General features: G+C 57.1%; 1 protein-coding gene across 3 annotated transcripts in view; it reads left to right on the top strand.

Annotated features, from left to right (window-relative positions):
• Window positions 1-20,080, top strand: part of MYO7A (myosin VIIA) — an 84,423-nt gene that overhangs the window by 48,268 nt on the left and 16,075 nt on the right. For all 3 annotated transcript variants that reach the window (XM_086678384.1, XM_086678382.1, XM_086678383.1), the window contains 17 exons: window positions 424-516; window positions 2,957-3,051; window positions 4,230-4,314; window positions 4,908-5,126; window positions 5,526-5,633; window positions 6,713-6,922; window positions 7,286-7,489; window positions 7,680-7,856; window positions 8,339-8,428; window positions 9,790-9,917; window positions 12,103-12,229; window positions 13,161-13,280; window positions 13,839-14,012; window positions 14,857-15,084; window positions 16,417-16,587; window positions 18,927-19,044; window positions 19,884-20,010. In XM_086678384.1, the coding sequence (XP_086534510.1) occupies window positions 424-516; window positions 2,957-3,051; window positions 4,230-4,314; window positions 4,908-5,126; window positions 5,526-5,633; window positions 6,713-6,922; window positions 7,286-7,489; window positions 7,680-7,856; window positions 8,339-8,428; window positions 9,790-9,917; window positions 12,103-12,229; window positions 13,161-13,280; window positions 13,839-14,012; window positions 14,857-15,084; window positions 16,417-16,587; window positions 18,927-19,044; window positions 19,884-20,010 (2,474 nt within the window). The remainder of the gene's footprint in view (window positions 1-423; window positions 517-2,956; window positions 3,052-4,229; window positions 4,315-4,907; window positions 5,127-5,525; window positions 5,634-6,712; window positions 6,923-7,285; window positions 7,490-7,679; window positions 7,857-8,338; window positions 8,429-9,789; window positions 9,918-12,102; window positions 12,230-13,160; window positions 13,281-13,838; window positions 14,013-14,856; window positions 15,085-16,416; window positions 16,588-18,926; window positions 19,045-19,883; window positions 20,011-20,080) is intronic.

Below are 20,080 nucleotides of genomic sequence, written 5' to 3' on the forward strand. Positions count from 1 at the left end.
GGGCAGAGGAGGCGGGAGGGAGGGTCCCAGCTCTGGGCTGGGCAAGGGCACTGGTTTTCTCATTGGCACAGAGTGCTGGGCGTGACATCAGCCCGGCCGCCTCAGGTACGATGGGGAAGATCGGGGATCAGCCAGTAGAGGGCTTCCGGGGGCTCAGCTGGCATGGACTTCACACACGTGATGTAGTGGACGAGACCAGGGCTGCCACGTGCGCCCCGGACGTTAGACACGGGAGAGGGTTTTGTGGTCATTCTGCCCAGCTAGGGAGAAAACTGAGGGTCAGAGAAGGCAGGACCTGGCCAGGGTCACACAGCAAGTCTGGTGCAAACCTGGAGCAGAGTCCTGCCTCCTGGTCTTGGAAGGGACACTCGGGTGGCCTTGTCACTCACTGGTGGGGCTGCCCATTCCCTGTGCACCCCCCAGGACGACCTTCGGGGGACGTGCCAACGCATGGCCGAGGCTGTGCTGGGCACCCATGACGACTGGCAGATTGGCAAAACCAAGATCTTCCTGAAGGTGAGCATAGCCGCTGTCTCTCGCTGTCTCGTGGATATGTGAATTCCCCATCACGGCAGGGACAGGGTCCTGGGGGCCTCTGTAGAGTTCTGTCAGGTGGGCCTCGGTGGTCTTCTGCAGTCTGTGATGGGGACGTGGGATTCGGCCTCCTCTGTGGGGGAGGGGAAATGGATTTTAAGACCGTCTGTGATCTGGGGGGTGAGGTCAGGGGTGGCTCACCAGGGAGGCCTGGATTCAGTCAGGACCCTGTGGCTGGCTGCCTGCCCGCCCTGGGACTTTGGGCAAGTCACTGGCCCTTTCTGAGCCTCGTTTTCCCAGCTGTAAAACGGGATGTGTTTAGGGGGTGGGGTTCTTGGGTGTATCTTTAGGCCCCCTCCTGTGATTTCCTGCCAGGCAGGGTTCCCCCCCCCCGGCCATGACAGACCACATGCCACCCCCTCTGTCCTCTCATCGGGGCCTGTTCCCACCCTCCCTAAGCATCGCCTGGAGCTCAGTGGGGCTGGGCTTCGGGATGGGGCAGTTGGGAGGGGGCAGGGCTGGGAGCCAGAAGCTGGGCCGCGGGTGTCTTGGCCTTGGGGTAGAGCTTGCTGGGAATTGGCCGTGTCTCCACAGCTGCAGCAGGGACAGTGTGAGCTCCCAGCCGGCCGCCTTCCCCATTTCCATTTCCGCTGTACTAGAGTTCTGGCTGTCCTGGGTGATGGGCAGGGCTGCTTCCTCTGCTGGGAGGGTGGGGCCCGGGCAGTTGCGGGAGAACTACAGGACGGAAGGGAGGAGGCAGCCCCAGCAGGAGAGAATCTGGGGTCTGACGGTCTACTTCCGCCCTGGCTGAGGGGCTGTGGGCCAGTCCCTTCATCTCCCAGAGCCTTTTTCCCCTCGTCAGAAAACCTTGCCGACTGTTCCCTGCCTGTGCAAATCACTACTGCCATCCGGAAAGCTCGTCCTTTGTGCCAGGCGGGGCCGTTTATCCATTTTTATCCATGACCTTGTGTAGTCCTCACAGCAGCCCTAGGAGGTAGGACTGCTACGCCCATTTCAGGGAGGGGAGAAGTGAGCTGCCCAGGTGGTGCACTGACCTGGAGCGGAGAGCAGGGCTTCTAGCCTGTGTGGGGAAGTGAGGGAAAGCGGGCAACATGATGGTGTCCAGAGAGCTCTGAGGACCGTCCTTGTCCCATTCTCACCTCCCTGGGCTCTTCAGAAATGTGCCACTGTTTCGAGAGCCTAGACACCTACTTCTCATTCGTTCCTCCAGACAGCCTGCTAGGCCCTGTGCACAGTGAGGTGGTCTGGGATTATCTGATGGGTGCGGCTCCCCCATGAGGCTCAGCATCCCCAGGGCAGGGCCCCAGTCTGCCTGTTCACTGCAGCCCCATCCCAGCACTTAGCACTGTGGTGACACATGGAGTGACACAACGATTCATCTGTATTGAATGTCCGAGGTTTTGTCTAACTGGAGGGAGGGTTGGGGGCCTGGGTGTGAGGAGAAGAGAGGCCTAGAGAAGTCAGCAGGGCCTGCATTATGGAGGGCCTGAGTACCGGGCAGAGGACCAGGCTTGACCCTGGGAACCGAGGTGTCATTTTAAGGTCACCATTAGATTTGTGTTTTTTTTTTTTTTTTTTTTTTTTTTTTTAATTTTTTTTTTCAACGTTTATTTATTTTTGGGACAGAGAGAGACAGAGCATGAACGGGGGAGGGGCAGAGAGAGAGGGAGACACAGCATCGGAAACAGGCTCCAGGCTCTGAGCCATCAGCCCAGAGCCTGACGCGGGGCTCGAACTCACGGACCGCGAGATCGTGACCTGGCTGAAGTCGGACGCTTAACCGACTGCGCCACCCAGGCGCCCCAGATTTGTGTTTTAAGAGGGCTCCTCCCTGAGGGAGGGCCAGAGCAGGAGTGACAGAGGCCAGGAGTTAAATGGCAGTGGTCTGGCCCAGGTCAGGCGCCCACGTGACAGAGACCTTTAGAAACGTGGGTGTGGGGGGCACCTGGGTGGCTCAGTCGGTTAAGCGTCCGACTCTTGATTTCAGCTTTGATGTCTCGGGGTCATGAGATCGAGCTCCGTGTTGGGCTCCATGCTGAGCGTGGGGCCTACTTAGGATTCTCTCTCCTCTCTCAGCTTCTCCACTCTCCCCCCATCCCCCAAAATAAATAAACATTTAGAAGAGTGGGGGCTTGGGCAGAGATGGCCATAGGGATGAAGCCTGTGTGTGAATGATAGGCTCTCTGACCCCTCCAGTCGGGTTAAGCTCCTCCTACTCCATTTGTCCCACCCTGCCGCCAGGCCTCCAGGAAACAGCCAAGAGCCGCGTCTGTGGGAGGCTGTCCCATGGGGCCAGAGCAGGGCAGGGAGCTCTGAGGGAAGGGGGGGAGGGCCTGTGTGGGGAGGGCCTCAGCCCCGGACTGTGAAGGGGAGGGCACTGCTCAGGAGCTCTGCACTCCAGGACCACCACGACATGCTGCTGGAGGTAGAACGGGACAAGGCCATCACCGACAGAGTCATCCTCCTGCAGAAAGTCATCCGGGGGTTCAAAGACAGGTAAGTGCCGGGACCAGCTCGCCCACCTCGGCTCACATACAGATGTGTGTGTGTTTGGCTTACCTCTGTGCCCCTGAATGAACACTAGGAGTAAACACATGCACACAGGAACGAGTGCGCCATGCACACGCGCCGTGCATGTGGCACATGCATGCCATGCACACGCGATCATGCTAACACTGATGAACGCACGGACACGTGACTCATACCCACCTACCTGTGCCACATACGCCCAGTGACACAGTCCACTGCCCTCCATACAAGCACACGTGGACACCCGAGGCACACACGTGGACAGTCCCGTGTCTCGGGTGCCTGATGAAGTTTCCCAAAGAGGAAATTTGAGGTTTCGTAAATTACAGATTGTGTCCCGTTTTCCATGTGAGAGGCATGTGTACAGCTGTGACACTTCACACACGGGCAGGGCTGACTCTGGAGTGTGACTGCGGCTCCACAAAAACCCACAACCTGCCCCTTTAGCAGTTCATCTGGTTACCCCCTCCCTCTCACCATCTGCTCTTCCATCAGTTCTGTCCATCCATCTGTCCATCCCCTCCCACAGCTGCTCATTTGCTTATGCACATCCAGATACTGGCTCGCTGACGGTCTCACACGCTGACGTACCCACCCTTCCCTCCGTTACTTACTTCTGCCTTCGGCAGACACCTGCTGTGTGATGTGTGGTCTCTTTGTCCTCCATCAGGTCAGAGGTGACTATCGTCCTATAGAAGCTGCCTCACGTGTGCAAGGGACAGCAGTGTGCTTGCTCAGAGTCTGTCAGAAGACGTGGGCTCTTGTCCCAACCTCACTGAGCCTCCCTTTCATCATCGCTAAAATGGGGAAGTTAGTAACAAACAATGTTCACAGTGATCCAAGCTTTTAGTCTTTATCTTATTTACTTATTATTATTCATTGATTCAGTAAATACCTCCTAAATGCCTACCTTAATAGACATATGTGACAAACTTAGGAGGCAGGAAGAGCGGGTGTTTTTGTGTCCATTTTACGGACGAGGAAGGTGAGGTGTAGAGAAGGTATATGCCTTTGCCCAAGGTCACGTGGCTGGGAGAGACAGAGCTGGGCTCAGCCTTACTCTCCTGATTCCAAACCCTACCAGTACCCTGGCTGCCTCTGGGCACTATTTCTCTGCTCTGACATCCTTCTGTATGCTGTTCCAGATCTAACTTCCTGAAGTTGAAAAATGCTGCCACACTGATCCAGAGGCACTGGCGGGGCCACAACTGCCGGAGGAACTATGAGCTGGTGAGCCTCCCCAGGGGGCTGCTCTTTGCCTCGCGAGGCCTTCGAACCTGGCCCCATTGCCTTAGCAGCAGGACGTACCCTGCCCGGGGCCTGGTTGGCCTCCTGCCACTGCCCTGGCTGGCCCCTACCCTTCCTCCAGCCCAAAGTCCAAGTCTGCTTCTTGCGGCTTTTCTCATCTAGTCAGCAAAGTTTGACACTTTTCTTCTGGAATGTTTTGATGGGTTGTGAGCACCTGGGCCATTAGCTTGGAGGAGGCTGGTGGCGGGTGTGTCACATGGGTCTCTGCAGAGCAGCCGGGTTGCAGTCCGGACCTGGGGCCGGGGAGGCAGACAGGAAGGAGACCAGCTCCTGGTCTGAGGACGGGGGTTCGTTGGGTGTGGTGGGGGGGGTGCCCTCAAGGGAAGCCAAGTCCTTTTTCTAGAAAACTTCTGTCTGCGAGGAAACAGAGCTTAACTCTGGGGAGACCTAGTCTGAGAGAAGACAGAGCTTTGGGGCACGCCAGTCAGAGCGGAGCCCAGCGCGGCGACTGTCCTGTGGCCAGGGTCAGCCTGGGGTCGGGGCGGCAGGCTCCGAGCCGGTCCGTGTCCTTGCAGATGCGGCTGGGCTTCCTGCGGCTGCAGGCCCTGCACCGCTCCCGGAAGCTGCACCAGAAGTACCGCCTGGCCCGCCGGCGCATCATCGGGTTCCAGGCCCGCTGCCGCGCCTACCTGGTGCGCAAGGCCTTCCGCCACTGCCTCTGGGCCGTGCTCACCGTGCAGGCCTACGCCCGGGGCATGATCGCCCGCAGGCTGCACCGGCGCCTCAGGGCTGAGGTGAGGGCTTTCGAGTGAGTCCACAGCTCTTGTGTGCCCTGAGGGGTGCTGCTCCACCCCGGGCAGGCAGGTCCCCCCTACACCGACACCTGCAGAGGGGCCCTGGGACCATGCCTCCTGTGGGGAATGCACACAGCTGGGATCGACCCCTCATTTCCATCCTCCCAGCCAACGGCAGGGCCCGGGGCCCAGTCACTGTTGTGGTGAAGCTGGTTTGGCTTCGGGAGCCACCGATGTCCCCAACCTGCTGTGTGACCTGGGGGAGTTCCAGGTACCTCAGTTTCCCCGTCTGCCAAACTATTTGGCAGAGTCGCTCCCGGTCCCAGAACTCAGGGTGGCGCGGGCCAGAGCTGGCAGGAAGCACTGTGACGGTGCCCACCTGGCTGCCCCTTCCCTCAGTACCTGCGGCGTCTGGAGGCTGAGAAAATGCGGCTGGCAGAGGAGGAGAAGCTCCGGAAGGAGATGAGCGCCAAGAAGGCCAAGGAGGAGGCCGAACGCAAGCATCAGGTGAGCTGAGCGGCCCAGACCTCAGATGTCCATTCGCTGGTTCAACAGCACTGGCGATTTGTCCTCTGTCCACACAGCCTGCCTTCATCCGTGCACTGGGTGCTTGGTCCCGTGCCAGGCCTGAGGACAAGGGGCCGTGGCTCCAGAGTAAGAGGCGCCATGCCCATCACCTTTTCTAGCTGGGAGATAACACGGATAAAAAGCCAGAGCCGGAGCGAGAGCTCCCAGTACGGGAGCCTCAGCCGCATGGGGCTGCTGAGTGCTTGAAATGGCAAAGGGCTCTAAGTGTAAAATATATACTAGCTTCTGAAGACAGTAAAATAGAAGGAACGTGAAGTATTTCAGTACTATTTTTAAAATATTAATTACGTATTGACATATTTTAGAACTATTGGGTTAAATAAAAATATATACGTATTTTTTTATTTGCAAGAGAGCGAGAGAGCTCACGAGGGGGGGAGAGGGGCAGAGGGAGAGAAAGAGAATCTTAAGCAGCCTCCACACTCAGCACGGAGCCCGAAGTGGGGCTCGATCCCATGACCCTGGAATCATGACCTGAGCTGAAATCAAGAGTTGGACACTCAACCGACTGAGCCACCCAGGCACCCCTAAAATATATTATTAAAATAGATTTCGCCTATTTCTTTTTACTGTTTTGAATAAAGCTACTCCATTCAGGGCTTGCATTATATTTCTATTGGACAGCGCTGGTCTAGAGCCTCAACCCAACAGCTGTGGGATTTCCGGGTTGGTGTGGTCCCCTCCGGCGGGGGAGGGATGAGCAGGCTTCCTGGAAGAGGTGGCTCCCAGCTAAGCCCTGACGGGCAGGCAGGATTACTCTGGACTTGTCTCAAGGCTTCTCTGTGGCCCAGTGCTGGGCATCTGTCTGCACTGGATTCTGAGGGCTGGGCAGGGTGGGGCCGAGGATAGAGAGGCTGGAGGCTCAGTCCTTCCCAGCAGTCAGGAGGGCCCGGGGGGAGGCCGGGACTGAGGCCTGGCAGCCGCGGGGGCTCTCTGGGGCTCCCTGAGGAGGGCGTGCTCCCCGAGGCCGTCTCCTCCGTATCCTCTCAAACTCCCAGGAGCGCCTGGCCCAATTGGCCCGTGAGGATGCAGAGCGGGAGCTGAAGGAGAAGGAGGAGGCTCGGCGCAAGAAGGAGCTCCTGGAGCAGATGGAGAGAGCCCGCCATGAGCCCATCAACCACTCGGACATGGTGGACAAGATGTTTGGCTTCTTGGGGACTTCAGGCGGCCTGCCAGGCCAGGAGGGCCAAGCACCTAGTGGCTTCGAGGTACCAGGCTGGGGACAGGCCTTCCGTCCTTTTGTGCCTGTTTGCCTTAAAGTCCCCCTGACCCTTGGGCACAAAGGGCAGCAGTAAGACGTGTGGCCCATGCAGCCCCTGACCTGTCCAGCCAGAAGCTCGCCATGCAGCCTTGGGCCAGTCACTGTCCCTCTCCAGGGCCAACTTTTATTCGTTCACAAACTTGTATTCATCTGTGTACTGAGGACCTACCACGTGCCAGACTCTGTTTGGGCAACAGGATGGCAGTGTTCCACCCCGTGGAGGAAGAGCTGGCCCCACAGGGACAGGTTGGGGGGCCGCAGGGCCAGCCCGAGTCTGGTCCGTGGCAGGGAACCTCTCTGGCTTCCTCAGGACCTGGAGCGCGGGCGCAGGGAGATGGTGGAGGAGGACCTGGACGCAGCCCTGCCCTTGCCTGACGAGGATGAGGAGGACCTCTCTGAGTATAAATTCGCCAAGTTCGCCGCCACCTACTTCCAGGGCACGACCACACACACCTATACCCGGCGGCCGCTCAGGCAGCCGCTGCTGTACCACGATGACGAGGGCGACCAGCTGGTGAGGGCTGGGGCTGCGCGGGCGCCCAGATGGCAGGTCCCTGGGGGTGGGACTAGGGCTGACTTCACCCTGGTACCCCGGGCCCCGTAGCCCTCCTGTGGCCCTCTCCAGCCCTCTCCCCAGACCCCCAGGCCATTTTGATGGTTCAGCAGTACCCTATGCCCATGACCCCTGACACGTTCTGCCCCAGGCGGCCCTGGCAGTCTGGATCACCATCCTGCGCTTCATGGGGGACCTCCCTGAGCCCAAGTACCACACCGCCATGAGTGACGGCAGTGAGAAGATCCCTGTGATGACTAAGATTTACGAGACCCTGGGCAAGAAGACCTATAAGAGGGAGCTGCAGGCCCTGCAGGGCGAGGGAGAGGTGAGGCCCTGCTACCACTCCCCCAACCCCCCCCCCCCCCCCCGTTCATCCATGTCCCTCCCAGGCCAGTAGGGAGGGCCACCCGCATACCCATCCTCAGGGTTCTCAGCAGAAGGAGCCCTTAAAATTTGCCTCTGCCTCACCTCCCTGACCCCCACTATCCTCTGTCCCCTTGTGGGAACAAACGTGTGAACGTTTTGTAAACTGTAAGGCGTGGATCGTGATTGAATGAGGCCAGGTGGCAGAACCAACGGCCTTGCAGTCAGAGCCAGCACCAGTACTGACTCACTGGGAGGCACTGGGCAGGCGCCCGCACTTTTCTGGGTCTCCGTTTTCCCATCATCAGCTGGCTGGTGGGGGGCAGTGTGGACGTAAACGTCAGTGTGGAGGCGCACAACCCGCTAGCCATAGCTCCGTTGTCAAGTGCTCTTGTCCTTACTTTGGGCCCAGGTGCTTGACCCTGACCCCTGTTTGTCCTGCAGGCCCAGCTACCGGAGGGGCAGAAGAAGAGCAGCATGAGGCACAAGCTGGTGCACTTGACCCTGAAGAAGAAGTCCAAACTGACAGAGGAGGTTAGACCAGACCCTGGGCTGCCTTAGGAGGCCCAGGGTGGGGCAAGACTGAGCTGGGGGGACCACGGGGAGTGGGAAAGGGAGCAGATGTGGCCTGTTCCCAGGGGCCTGGGCTGGACCGTGTCGGGGGTTGGTGGGCAGGCAGGAGTGCGAAGTAGAGGGCGGGGAGCATAGACTGGGGCCGGATCAGGGAGGGCTTCCCAGAAGAGGAGACTGGAGCTGGGGAGGGTGAGAGGCAGATGGCGAGAGGGAGGACATTTCCTGCCAGGGCAGGGACCCGTTGCATTTGACCCAAGGACCTTTCAGATGCCTCAAACTTCTCTGTGAGTGGGCGTGCCCATGGGCATTAACAGTAACGGTTTGTTTGAACTCTCAGTTAGTCACCTCGCTTTTGTTGAGCAGCACCGCCCTGGCCCTGTGCTCCAGGAATGTGCAGGCTGGGAGAGCAGCAGACACAGGCATTTACAGCACAGGGGGACTGGCTCCCATGTGTCCCTACGTTTGCACACATCAGTCCCTCTGCCTAAAGTTCCTCCTTCTCTGCCTGGGAGTCACCTCCTCCAGGAAGCCTGCCCAGGCCCCTCTACAGTAGACTCAGGCTCCTCCTCAGGGCTTCCCTAGCCTGCTTTGCCACTGCCACTGTCCTCTTCCCCACCTGAGGCTCAAATCCAGTCCTATAGCCACGTAGCCCCAGATTGGAATCCCGGCTCCACCGCTGGGTATCTGAAAGGCCCAAAGGGGGAAATGCCTGCTTTTTCCTGGGTTCCTGAGAGGATGGCATGGGATGATACCTGTGGGTGCCCCATAGACGTGAGGATCTCCTGCGCCTTCCCGCCGGCAGGGGCATGTTCCTGCCACTCCCTGCTCTCGCTCCGGGACTCTGGGCAGGGTGCAGGTTGGCACGGTGGGCTGTGTGGAACCAGAGAGGAGAAACACGTCCGTAAGAACCCAGGCTTGGGGCTGTTCACAGGGAACTGGGCGGTTGGAGCCCAGGGTGTGTATTCTGGCTGTCAGGGTTGTGTGGAGAGATTGGGGTCCCGCTACGAGTCAGAAGAGCAGGTCCCTGTCCTGGCTGAAAGGGCTTCCCTGGGGTAGGGGGTGGAGGGTGGTATTAAGGAGACTGCAGAGGAACCTTGTCCCCAGTGTGTGGCACCAGGCCAGTGCTGCCCAGCTGTCTGGACCCGTCAGCTCTGCACAGGGCGGGGGTAGGACAGGGCTGGGGCTCTCACGGTGGTGGGGAGCCAGCTCATGTGGCCATTCTCAGGATCTGCTCTCCAGGGGAGTAGGCAGACTCAGACATGAGGCAGGGCCCCTCACTTGACCCTGCCTGGGTCAAGCCTCGTCCCCTCCCTCTGGCCCAGGTGACCAAGAGGCTGCATGACGGGGAGTCCACTGTGCAGGGCAATAGCATGCTGGAGGACCGGCCCACATCCAACCTGGAGAAGCTGCACTTCATCATCGGCAATGGCATCCTGCGGCCAGCGCTCCGGTCAGTGCCTGAGGAGCGGCTAGTGGGAGGCATCCCACAGTCTCTGGAGTGCGGAGGCCCTGAAAGGCTTTTGGTGGCTGAGTTGTGGCTTTGTCACCTTGGTAACAGATTAAGCCGAACAGGCCTGGGGTTAGCTCCGCTGCTAGCTAGTCATGTGACCTTGATAGAGTTGTTTCATCTCCTGAGCCTCAGTTTCTTCATCTGTGAAGAGGGAATAATAATCACACTTACCTAATAGGCTTATGGGCAGATCAAACTCCGGAGAGTGTGTAAGATAGGACCCACGTAGCAGGCACTTGGCAAATGGCAAGGCACCTGTTGTGCTCATTACCTGATGCATCTTCTGCCTATTCCTTATATTCTTATAACCTATTCCTGCCAGCTCACCTTTGGTGCACCCAACCCAGGCCTGTGTGCAGGGTTACCGTGGTTAGCATGCCCGGGAATCCCGTGAGTGCCTTCTTCCCCGCCCAGGCCCGGGAAAGGTCTTTGTTCGGGTCCCTGGGGTGTTGGGGAGGAGATGGGATGATCCAAGAGTAACCAGGAGCAATAAAGGAATCAAGTCTGCTAGGTCAGTGGAGGGAAGACAGGACTTTCTGAGGACTCTATCTGCACCAGATGGTCGGTTAGGAGACCCGACCCCATGAACTCATGCATGCTGGCTGGGAGGGCGGCAGGATGAGGCTGGGTGGGGCGTTGAGCCCATTTGACCAATGGGAAAACTGAGGTCCGGACAGGGGAAGAGACTTGCCAGGGATCACTAGCCTCCCAGACTCCCTGCCTTCCAGTCAGGCATCTTTTAATTGCTGCTGGAGGCCAGGGACTACCTCACCAGAGGTACTCAGGGACCCAGGGCCACCTGCCTCCAGGAAGGAAGGGTAGCTGCCCAAGGTGTGTTGAAAGGGCAAGAATCTGCCTCCTAGTTATCTCACCATCAGACCTAAAGTTGTCAGTCCTAGGGAACATAGTGCCAGGAGCCCTGAGCCAAGAGGCAGAAGCCTGGGTGTGGCGTCTCTGAGGGCCCATGGCCAACCCCTGCCTTCTCTTGGCCTTGGCTCCTAGCTGTAGGTGAGAAAGTCTTTACTGGTCTGTGATGAGATGGGAAAAATAAGGAAGTTTCTAAATCTAAATCTGATTTATTTAAAGAACTGTTCTTTGTTCTGAGATTTTTACCCTTTCTACTTTTTGAATATTAATATTACGTTTGTTTTACGAAATAACGGTGATACAGATAGCGGGCAGATTGTGTTATGGTGTGTTTTAAATGACCTTATTTGTCGTGATAAAAAGTTAGCAACCTCAGAATTAATTTTGAAGTGACACTGGCCTCTGAAGATCCGGGCACCACTGAATGGGATTATCCGTCCTTCTCTGCCCAGTCCCGCCCTTCTGAGAGGGAAGAGCAGCAGTGCCCCCTGGTGGTCACTTTGTCATCGAGGTCCTGTCCTTGGCCCTGAACAGGCAGGCAACAGCTAGCATTTATTCACTGTGCCAGGTGCTTTATAAGCAAGCCTTGGCTCATTTTTTCTTCACAGAAATCTTGTAAAGAAGGTATTATAGTTTTCCTTTAAAATGAAAACAAAAAAACTACCTTCATTGCTTTGATCTGATTACAAAAGTAATACAAGGCCGCTTAAATACTGTATTCAAACATTACAGAAATATCTCAAGGGTAAGTCAAATCCCTTGCCCATTCCATCTCCCGGAGAAACTCCAGATGGGTTGGCTGTTTCTGCCCTTCTGGTTGCCATCAGTAGAAATTGTACCTGCTGTCATGACTATGGGAGGGGTGCAGAGAGGTGAACTCCCCTGGCCAGGCCACCCAGCTGGTGAGGGACAAGGAAGGGAGGGAGCCTGGACTTCTCATCAAAGTGATCACCGGTGGCTGTGGCTGCTGTGCCCCAGAACAGGATGTGCACCATGTTCTGGATCATGGGGCCCTGACTGCGGATCTGGATTAGAGTCAGGAACATGCTTCGTGCCTGATGAGCCTGACTCCAAAGCAAGGCCCTCTTCACTGGCTCCGCAGAGCCGTGGGCTCAGCCTTCCCCAGTCGGCCCCACGCAGCCTCCTCCTGGGTGGTCTGGGGCAAGCAGGAGGGGGACAAGATCGGGTGTCTCACCTGTAGCCTGGAGGGGCCGGGCTCATTTCTGACGCAGTCTCCCTTCCTTGCTGCCCCGCCCAGGGATGAGATCTACTGCCAGATCAGCAAGCAGCTCACTCACAACCCCTCCAAGAGCAGCTATGCCCGAGGCTGGATCCTCGTGTCTCTCTGTGTGGGCTGCTTTGCTCCCTCGGAGAAGTTTGTTAAGGTAGGGAGGCATAGGGAGGCATGGGCCTCCTGCGGTGGGAAGGGTATCAGAGGTGAGAGCAAGGGGAAGAAGCTCAGCGGGGCTTGGCAATGAGGCCTCACCTGGGCCTCGCCTGTCCTCTCAGGCCTCCGGCTCCCGCTGGCTTCTTCCTGGCCCTCCTCCCGGGTTCCCAGCCCTTCCCTCTGTTCTCCCTTCAGCCACGTTTTATTTATGAGGAGACTAAATTTGACAACAGCGTCTCCTGGACCCTCCACTTATGGTCTTGGAGAAGGCACTTTGGTTGATTTCAGGCCACTTTTTTTTAAGTTTTTTTTTTCATTGTTTGTTTATTTTTGAGACGGCGTGTGCACAAGTGAGGGAGGGGCAGAGAGAGAGGGAGACACAGAATCCGAGGCAGGCTCCAGGCTCTGAGCTGTCAGCACTGAGTCCAATGAGGGCCTTGAACTCATGAACCGTGAGATCATGACCTGAGCCCAAGTCAGATGCTTAACAGACTTAGCCACCCAGGTGCCCCTCAGGCCGCTCTTTTGACTGTGCCAGGCCCTGGGCACTGGGGACACAGAGGCAGAGCAGGTGACAGACAGCAGGACCGACCTAGCTGGTCAGTGCTGTGAGGAGGAAAGCGCTGGCCCAGCGGGGGAGTCAGGGAGGTGGGCCCTGGTAAAAGAGAAGCAGTTAGACTAGGTGAAGAGAGGGGGTATGGTGTGTGGGGTGAGTCAGGAGGCGTGGCTGAGACTGAACAGGGTCAGAATATGGCGGCCTTGCTGCCAGCCTGAGATACATGGACTTGATCCCAAGGGCGGTGGGGCTTAGCCCCGGAGGATGTGGGTGGCCGGGTCTTGAGCAGGTCCTGAGTGTGGGTAGAAGGGCTGGAAGTAGGAGACCTGATGAGGCCAGAGTGGAGGCCCCTCAGCTGGCCCTCTGTCTGCAGTACCTGCGGAACTTCATCCACGGGGGACCGCCTGGCTATGCTCCCTACTGTGAGGAGCGGCTCAGGAGGACCTTTGTCAATGGGACCCGGACACAGCCTCCCAGCTGGTTGGAGCTGCAGGTGTGGCCCCCCGCCCTACCCAGGCATGCGAGTGTGTGTGTGCATGTTTGTGTATCCCCAGTGCACTCCAGTGCCCCAGAAACATCCCCCGCTTTAGGAGTCTATGGTTCTTCAAGCACCCACCGTCAAGTTTGGGATTCCCAGGCCTATTGGGACAGGAAAGCACCCTTGACTCCCATCTGCTGGTTTTATGGTCAGATGGGGGTTCCCTCTGTGTCTTAATAGCTTCCTCTGTAACCTAGCAATAATGATCCTCATTTCACAGGGTCTTGTGATGGTTGTATGAAGTGAGGGCAGAAGCCCCTGGTTTGTGGCAGTGCCCAGCCTCCTAGCCCCAGTGCCCAGCCTCAGGGGCTGTAAAGGTTCCATCAGGGCAGGGAACACTGCAGGGTCCTCTGGGCCCCTGTGACCAGGCACAGGCGATGTCCTGGTGGGATGCTGGGGTCTGAGACTCTGGGGCAGCTCTAAAACCCTAGGGAGCAGGGAGCCAGGAACCCAGAGGGCGTGAACTGGTTTGAAGTGAAAAGATTCTCACAAACACTTTTTGGTCATTTTCAGGCCACTAAGTCCAAGAAGCCCATCATGTTGCCTGTGACCTTCATGGATGGGACCACCAAGACCCTGCTGACCGACTCGGCGACCACGGCCAAGGAGCTCTGCAATGCGCTGGCTGACAAGATCTCGCTCAAGGACCGCTTTGGGTTCTCCCTCTACATTGCCCTGTTTGATAAGGTACGGCCGCCCCGCAGGGCCCCCTCCTGGCGCCACCCCCGCTCCCGTTCTGGTGCTGCCATGTACTGGCTCGGGCAATCTCGTGCAGTTACTTACCTTCCAGAGTGCGGTTTTCTCTCAGCTAGTGGTGACTCCGCCTCTGCCCAACTCATTAGGACCATGGAGGGCACCTAAAAACCGGGCGGTACGGTGGAGATTGGAACCCAGAGCTCACTTCTGTTGTATATACCTGGGCCCATTCAACCCTCCCCTGGTGCCAGGGAAGAAGCATGGCAGAGACAGGCTGGAGGTGCGCACGAAGCCACTTAGCTAGGTTCCATTTTCTCATTTGCAAATGGGAACAGACTTTTTTTTTTTTTCAGGTTTCCATGGTAGTTTCCTTTCACCTGTTAGTGACTACCTGGAGTATGTGCCTCCCTGGGCACATCTGGGTCTAAAGCCTTCTCCGCTGGGCTGGGCCCAGGGGTGGGTGATTGCACCTCTACACTCAGACACGTCACATGCAGCAGATGTGCCCCCCGCCCACCCGCCCCATCCCAGCAGGTCCAGGGACATTTGCCTGGACTTTTCTCACCTACAGATACCTCCTTGTTTTCAGTGACCATCCATCAGAGTTTCACACAAGGCTTACACTAGGAAATGGGAACACTTGTGTGGCTGTGCTGACTCAGACCCCATGGCGGGGCCCTGAGATCCCATTCTGGTCTGCTTCTTGGGTGACCCGGACATGTCCCTGCCCCTCTCTGAGCCTCGGTTTTCCATTCGAATGAGAACAGCTGGCACGGCTGATGGCTCTTTGTAAGGCCTTTCTTGCTTGCTCACCTTTCCGTCCCTGCACCTGCAGGTGTCCTCCCTGGGCAGTGGCAGTGACCATGTCATGGATGCCATCTCCCAGTGTGAGCAGTATGCCAAGGAGCAGGGTGCCCAGGAACGCAATGCCCCCTGGAGGCTCTTCTTCCGCAAAGAGGTCTTCACGCCCTGGCACAGCCCCTCAGAAGACAACGTGGCCACCAACCTCATCTACCAGCAGGTGGTGCGAGGGGTCAAGTTTGGGGAGTACAGGTGTGAGAAGGTGAGTGACCGCGAATCTCGGCTCACAGCCCTCTGTTTTCCAAATTTGGGACGAATGTTACTGTCTGTACCCACCATTAGCTTATGTGGAGGTTAGCCTGATTGAGGCTTCTTCTGGATTAACACTACCTGTAGGAACAAAGGCTTTGAAGAATAGCGTGACTCTGTGGTGATGGTGCACGGTATGGAGTGTGTGCTTCAGAACTTGCTGTATTGTTCTGGGTTAGTCTAGAAAACTCTGTGCTGAAGGAGTAAGAGATCTGCTCATTTAGACCAGAGTTTGCAAGTGCGTATTCTCTTAGTCTCCTTTTAGGGACAGGAGTGACGTGGAGAGACTCGTGTCACGTTATTTTATCTTTGATGATGGTGATGATGGTTCTCACGGTACCTGTGATTCTGTTGGTGATTATGATGGAGGAATAAAGATGGAGAGGATGGAAATGAAGAGGGCGGTTGTTGGTGGTGGAGATGGTGCTGAGGGTAGTGGCAATGATGATGATGGTGTTGGTGACGGTGGGTTGGTGGCCCAGGATAGTGCTAGGTTGGTGATGGTGACAATAGTGGTGGTGTTGGAGACGATGGTGGTGTTGATGGCGGTAACGGTGGTGGTGACGATCATGGCGATGTTGGTGTTGGTGAGCGGATATTCAGGCAGAATGCATTATTAGTACAGCTATATTGGTTGTTCAAATTCTGAGAAGCTTTGAACTGGTTGGAAAACACTACTGCCTTCAAGACACCCAAGAGCCTTTTCCTACTGCCCTCTCTGCTGAAGCCCTGGCGAGCCCCGGGCAGACATCACTAGGGCTGATGTTCACCACCCCAGGCAGAGAAAGGGCAAATGGCCAGTACCCATCATCTGGCCTTCTGAAGCCTTTGCAGCATGGCCGACTTGTCGTTCACTACTTGGACTGTCCCAGGGTGGGGTCGTGATGGTGATGGAGATGGTAATGGTGATGCCTGCCCCTCACTCTGACAGAACCAGCGGTGCCCAGGTCCCCCGTTCTCCAGGGCAGACTGTCAGCTCCAGCCACTCACCAGGCTGGGAATGTGGTGGCTGACCCATTACCGATGGGCTGGCTGGCTCTCTGGGTCAGCTCGTGTGCCTCTGTGCTGGTGCTGGGAGACCCAGGAGAAGGCAGGGATGTGACCCTGCCCCTAGGGAGCTCATGGTTCCCCCAAGCAGATAAGAACTTCTGGGGAATCAGTGAGAATGGAATTTTCCAAAGGCCGGAGTCAACAGCTAGAGGAGGCAGGGCTCTGAGGGCTTCAGTGGTCTGGAAGGGCTTCCCGAGGGTGTGTGAACAGCACCTTCCTCCCCCTCCCTACCTAGGAGGATGACCTGGCCGAGCTGGCCTCCCAGCAGTACTTTGTGGACTATGGCTCCGAGATGATCCTGGAGCGCCTCCTAAACCTCGTGCCCACCTACATCCCTGACCGTGAGATCACACCCCTGAAGACACTTGAGAAGTGGGCCCAGCTGGCCATTGCTGCCCATAAGAAGGTAGGAGGGCAGGGCAGGGTCTTGGAGGAGGGGCTCTCTGGTGACATGCGTCTGCCCACAGGGCTGCTGGGAGACGGGATGGCAGCCTCAACCTCCTGCCTCCCAAGCAGCCTGTCTCCACCATGGACGTTGGTTCACTCGTGTCTTAGGCTGTCTACTCTAGGCTGGTGCCAGGGATGCAGAGATGGATCATACCTGATCCTTCAGCTTCATGAGGGAAACTATGGGTCCACGGATATTGGGGTCCCCTGGTCCGGCAGCAGACGCTTGCTAGAGCTGCAGCTCAGGAGTGTTGGCACCTGCTGGAAAGAGCTTCTAGCAAGTGTATCCTCCTTTCTGCCGAAAAGAACTCCGGCCCAACTTCCTGCCTGGGGAACTTTAGGTACAGAGCCCCCTCAACCCCCTTGCTTGAGGCCCCAGGCCCATAACCAGCCCCAAGTAGCTCTCTTCCAAGCTAAGGGGCCTGCTGCCCAAGTAGAGGAGGGGTGGCCTGGCCGCTGAGGGGGACGGATGGGCCCCCCTGCCTCCTGGCTGTGGTTGTGGAAGAGCAGAGTATCTTGGCACATGAGTTGCCCGGTTGGGGGCCCCACAGACCAGCAGTCTCTCACCCCTCTACACCACACGGCCTCTTCCCTGCCCCAGGCGCCCCATGCACTTCTCCCACCCTACTCTGTGCCTTCCCTGGCGAGCTGCCCACAAGCCTCCACTCCTCCCTGAACCCACCCTGCTCCCTCTCTACATCCAGGTCTGGCTCCCCTGCCAGCCCCCCTCTCCAATCCCCCTGCAGAAGAGATGCATGTTTTTCCTCTACCCTTCTGTCTGTCTGGGCAACTTCCTGTCCCTCATCCCTCCCACCCTGCCAGCTGCTGAAGCCCATCCATTCCACGTTGCAAATAGCTTCCGTCTCTGCCGTTCCCCGGGCCTCCTCGGTGTTCACTGCCATCATGCACGCGGCATGTGGCGTGTTCTGGGTTGGGTGCCATTGTTTGTTAACTTGTTCTGCTTTGGGTGAGTACAGTCAGGCACAGTACTGAGCCCTGGGGATGCAGCTGTGAAGCAGACAGAGTTGGGCTCTGCCCCTGGAGCCCACACCTAAGCTATAGCTGTGTCTCTCCCTTGGACCAGAGCCTGTTGGCCTGTGGGTCCCCAGATCCCCCGGTCAGTCTTCTCCCAGAGTGCACATATGTACATGGCTTTTAGAATCAGAGTGGTAAAAACATTTGGGGACAATTTCAAACTTGTGGAGAAGCTGCAAGTTCAAGAACCTAGAACTGTATACCCCCCCCCCCCCCCACTTCACCCAGACTCACTGGTTGGTAACATTGTTGCCACATTTGCTTTATGATCCCTTCTCTTTGCATGTGGACGTGCATTTCAACGTTTATTTATTTTTGGGACAGAGAGAGACAGAGCATGAATGGGGGAGGGACAGAGAGAGAGGGAGACACAGAATCGGAAACAGGCTCCAGGCTCTGAGCCATCAGCCCAGAGCCCGACGCGGGGCTCGAACTCACGGACCGCGAGATCGTGACCTGGCTGAAGTCGGACGCTTAACCGACTGCGCCACCCAGGCGCCCCTGGACGTGCATTTCTTCTGAACCTTTTGAGATTAGGCTGGAGACATGAAGCCCCTTATCCCCGAATGCTCTCTGCTCCTGGGAGGGCTCTGCTTCTGGTCCTCTCAGTGCCTAGCACGCACATGGGTCTTTGCCCATGTTTGTGTCTATAGCTGATAAGTACCATGAGTTCAAGTTGATACATCCAGTTCTGCTCCAACACCACTGAGTTCTTAATAGGGCTCCGAGGGATATTTTTAGATAATAAAATGCCAGTGCTTTGGTTTCTTGCCAGCAGCATTGCATTATCCCCTGGCCTCTCCAACCCTTCCCTGCGCTCCCGTCTTCATGACTCCCGGGTTCACCTGTCAGCTTCTGCCAACAGCCCAGTCTTGCAGTGGCTGCCTTGCCTACACTTCTATGTGACCTGGCTCTCACAGGCCCGTTCCCCACTCCCTCTCCCTGGTCCAGTACACACACCCCTGTTTAGCCACACACGTTCCTGTTTCCCAGATGTCTCCCACTCACCCTTGACTCTGGGTGTTGCATGCATGCTGGGCAGAATTGTGGGCTTTTCTGTCACTGCTGAATTGGGAGCTCTCTGCGGGTGGGACTTGTGGAGTGATGGGGGTGGCTGCGGGCTGATGGGCTAGGGTGGAGCCGTGGTGCACAGGAGGACACAATAGCTCCAGGGCTGTTCCTGGCTTGGGGGCATGAACATGGGATTTTTCCAGACAGAGCTTATCTGATGGCTTTTCTCTCCTGTCCATCCCCACCCCCCAGGGGATTTATGCCCAGAGGAGAACTGATGCCCAGAAGGTCAAAGAGGATGTGGTCAATTATGCCCGTTTCAAGTGGCCCTTGCTCTTCTCCAGGTTTTATGAAGCCTACAAATTCTCAGGTACCTCCTCAGCCTTCCCGCCTCCCAGTCTTTCTCCAGGCCCTCTCCCCTCCCTCCCTCTGTGGCTCCGGCCCACAGCAGAAGGAGGGAAACAGCCCGAACCAGACTCCCCAGCCAGCCAGGCTCCTGCCTGCAGCGTTGCTTGGTCCTTCCAGATCGATCCACAGAGTGGGTCCTGCCTCCCCCCAGTCCAAGTGCTCAGCAACACTCTGGGTTAAACAACTGAATGGCTATTAAGATAGTTAAAACACCCACTCTGTACGGAAGAAGGTGGCCCGGGGTATGGGCTGGGCTGACTCTGCAGCTGAGCACGGAGGTCATGGGCCCAAACCCACGCAGGCTGTTGGCTCAGACATCCTGAGGTCCTAATTACTAGGCATCTGCTCTGTGTGAGGCCCTGTGCTGGTGCTGGCCTTCACAGAATCATGAAGTATCTGCCTGGAGGGACCTTTGGGGCTCAGTTAACTCCCTACCCATATATAACCTCTCTCCAGGGCGGGGACTTGTCCAAAACTGCACAAAGACCAGAAGCAGAGATAGGATTCACACCAAGTTTCCTGATTCAGCACTCTCCTCCCACTGTGCTTTGAGTTTTGGCCTGTAGGGAGGTTGTGCTCTCTGAGGCTCAGTTTCCCCATCAGTAAAATGGATGATAAGTGATTAGTATGGAAGCCAAACTCTGCACGTTCCATCTGTGCCCTGTGGGGAATCTACCTCTCCTGGTCCTTCCATACTTATCACCTATCCCCCTTACTACCTCCCTGGTAGCGATGAGTACTGGGAAGGGCTGGGCTGGGTGTGGGGCAGCCTCCCTCTCACTGCGTGGGTCTCTGTCCCAGGCCCCAACCTCCCCAAGAATGACGTTATCGTGGCAGTCAACTGGACAGGCGTCTACTTTGTGGATGAGCAGGAGCAGGTGCTTCTGGAGCTGTCTTTCCCTGAGATCATGGCTGTGTCCAGCAGTAGGTAAGTCCATCGCCTCCCACACTGCACTTTAGTGCAGAGCAGGGAGTTGTCCAAAGCTGCACAGAGACCA

Source organism: Puma concolor, chromosome D1, assembly GCF_028749965.1.
Source record: "Puma concolor isolate L17-30 chromosome D1, mPumCon1.1.hap2, whole genome shotgun sequence".
NCBI classification, from domain to species: domain Eukaryota; kingdom Metazoa; phylum Chordata; class Mammalia; order Carnivora; family Felidae; genus Puma; species Puma concolor.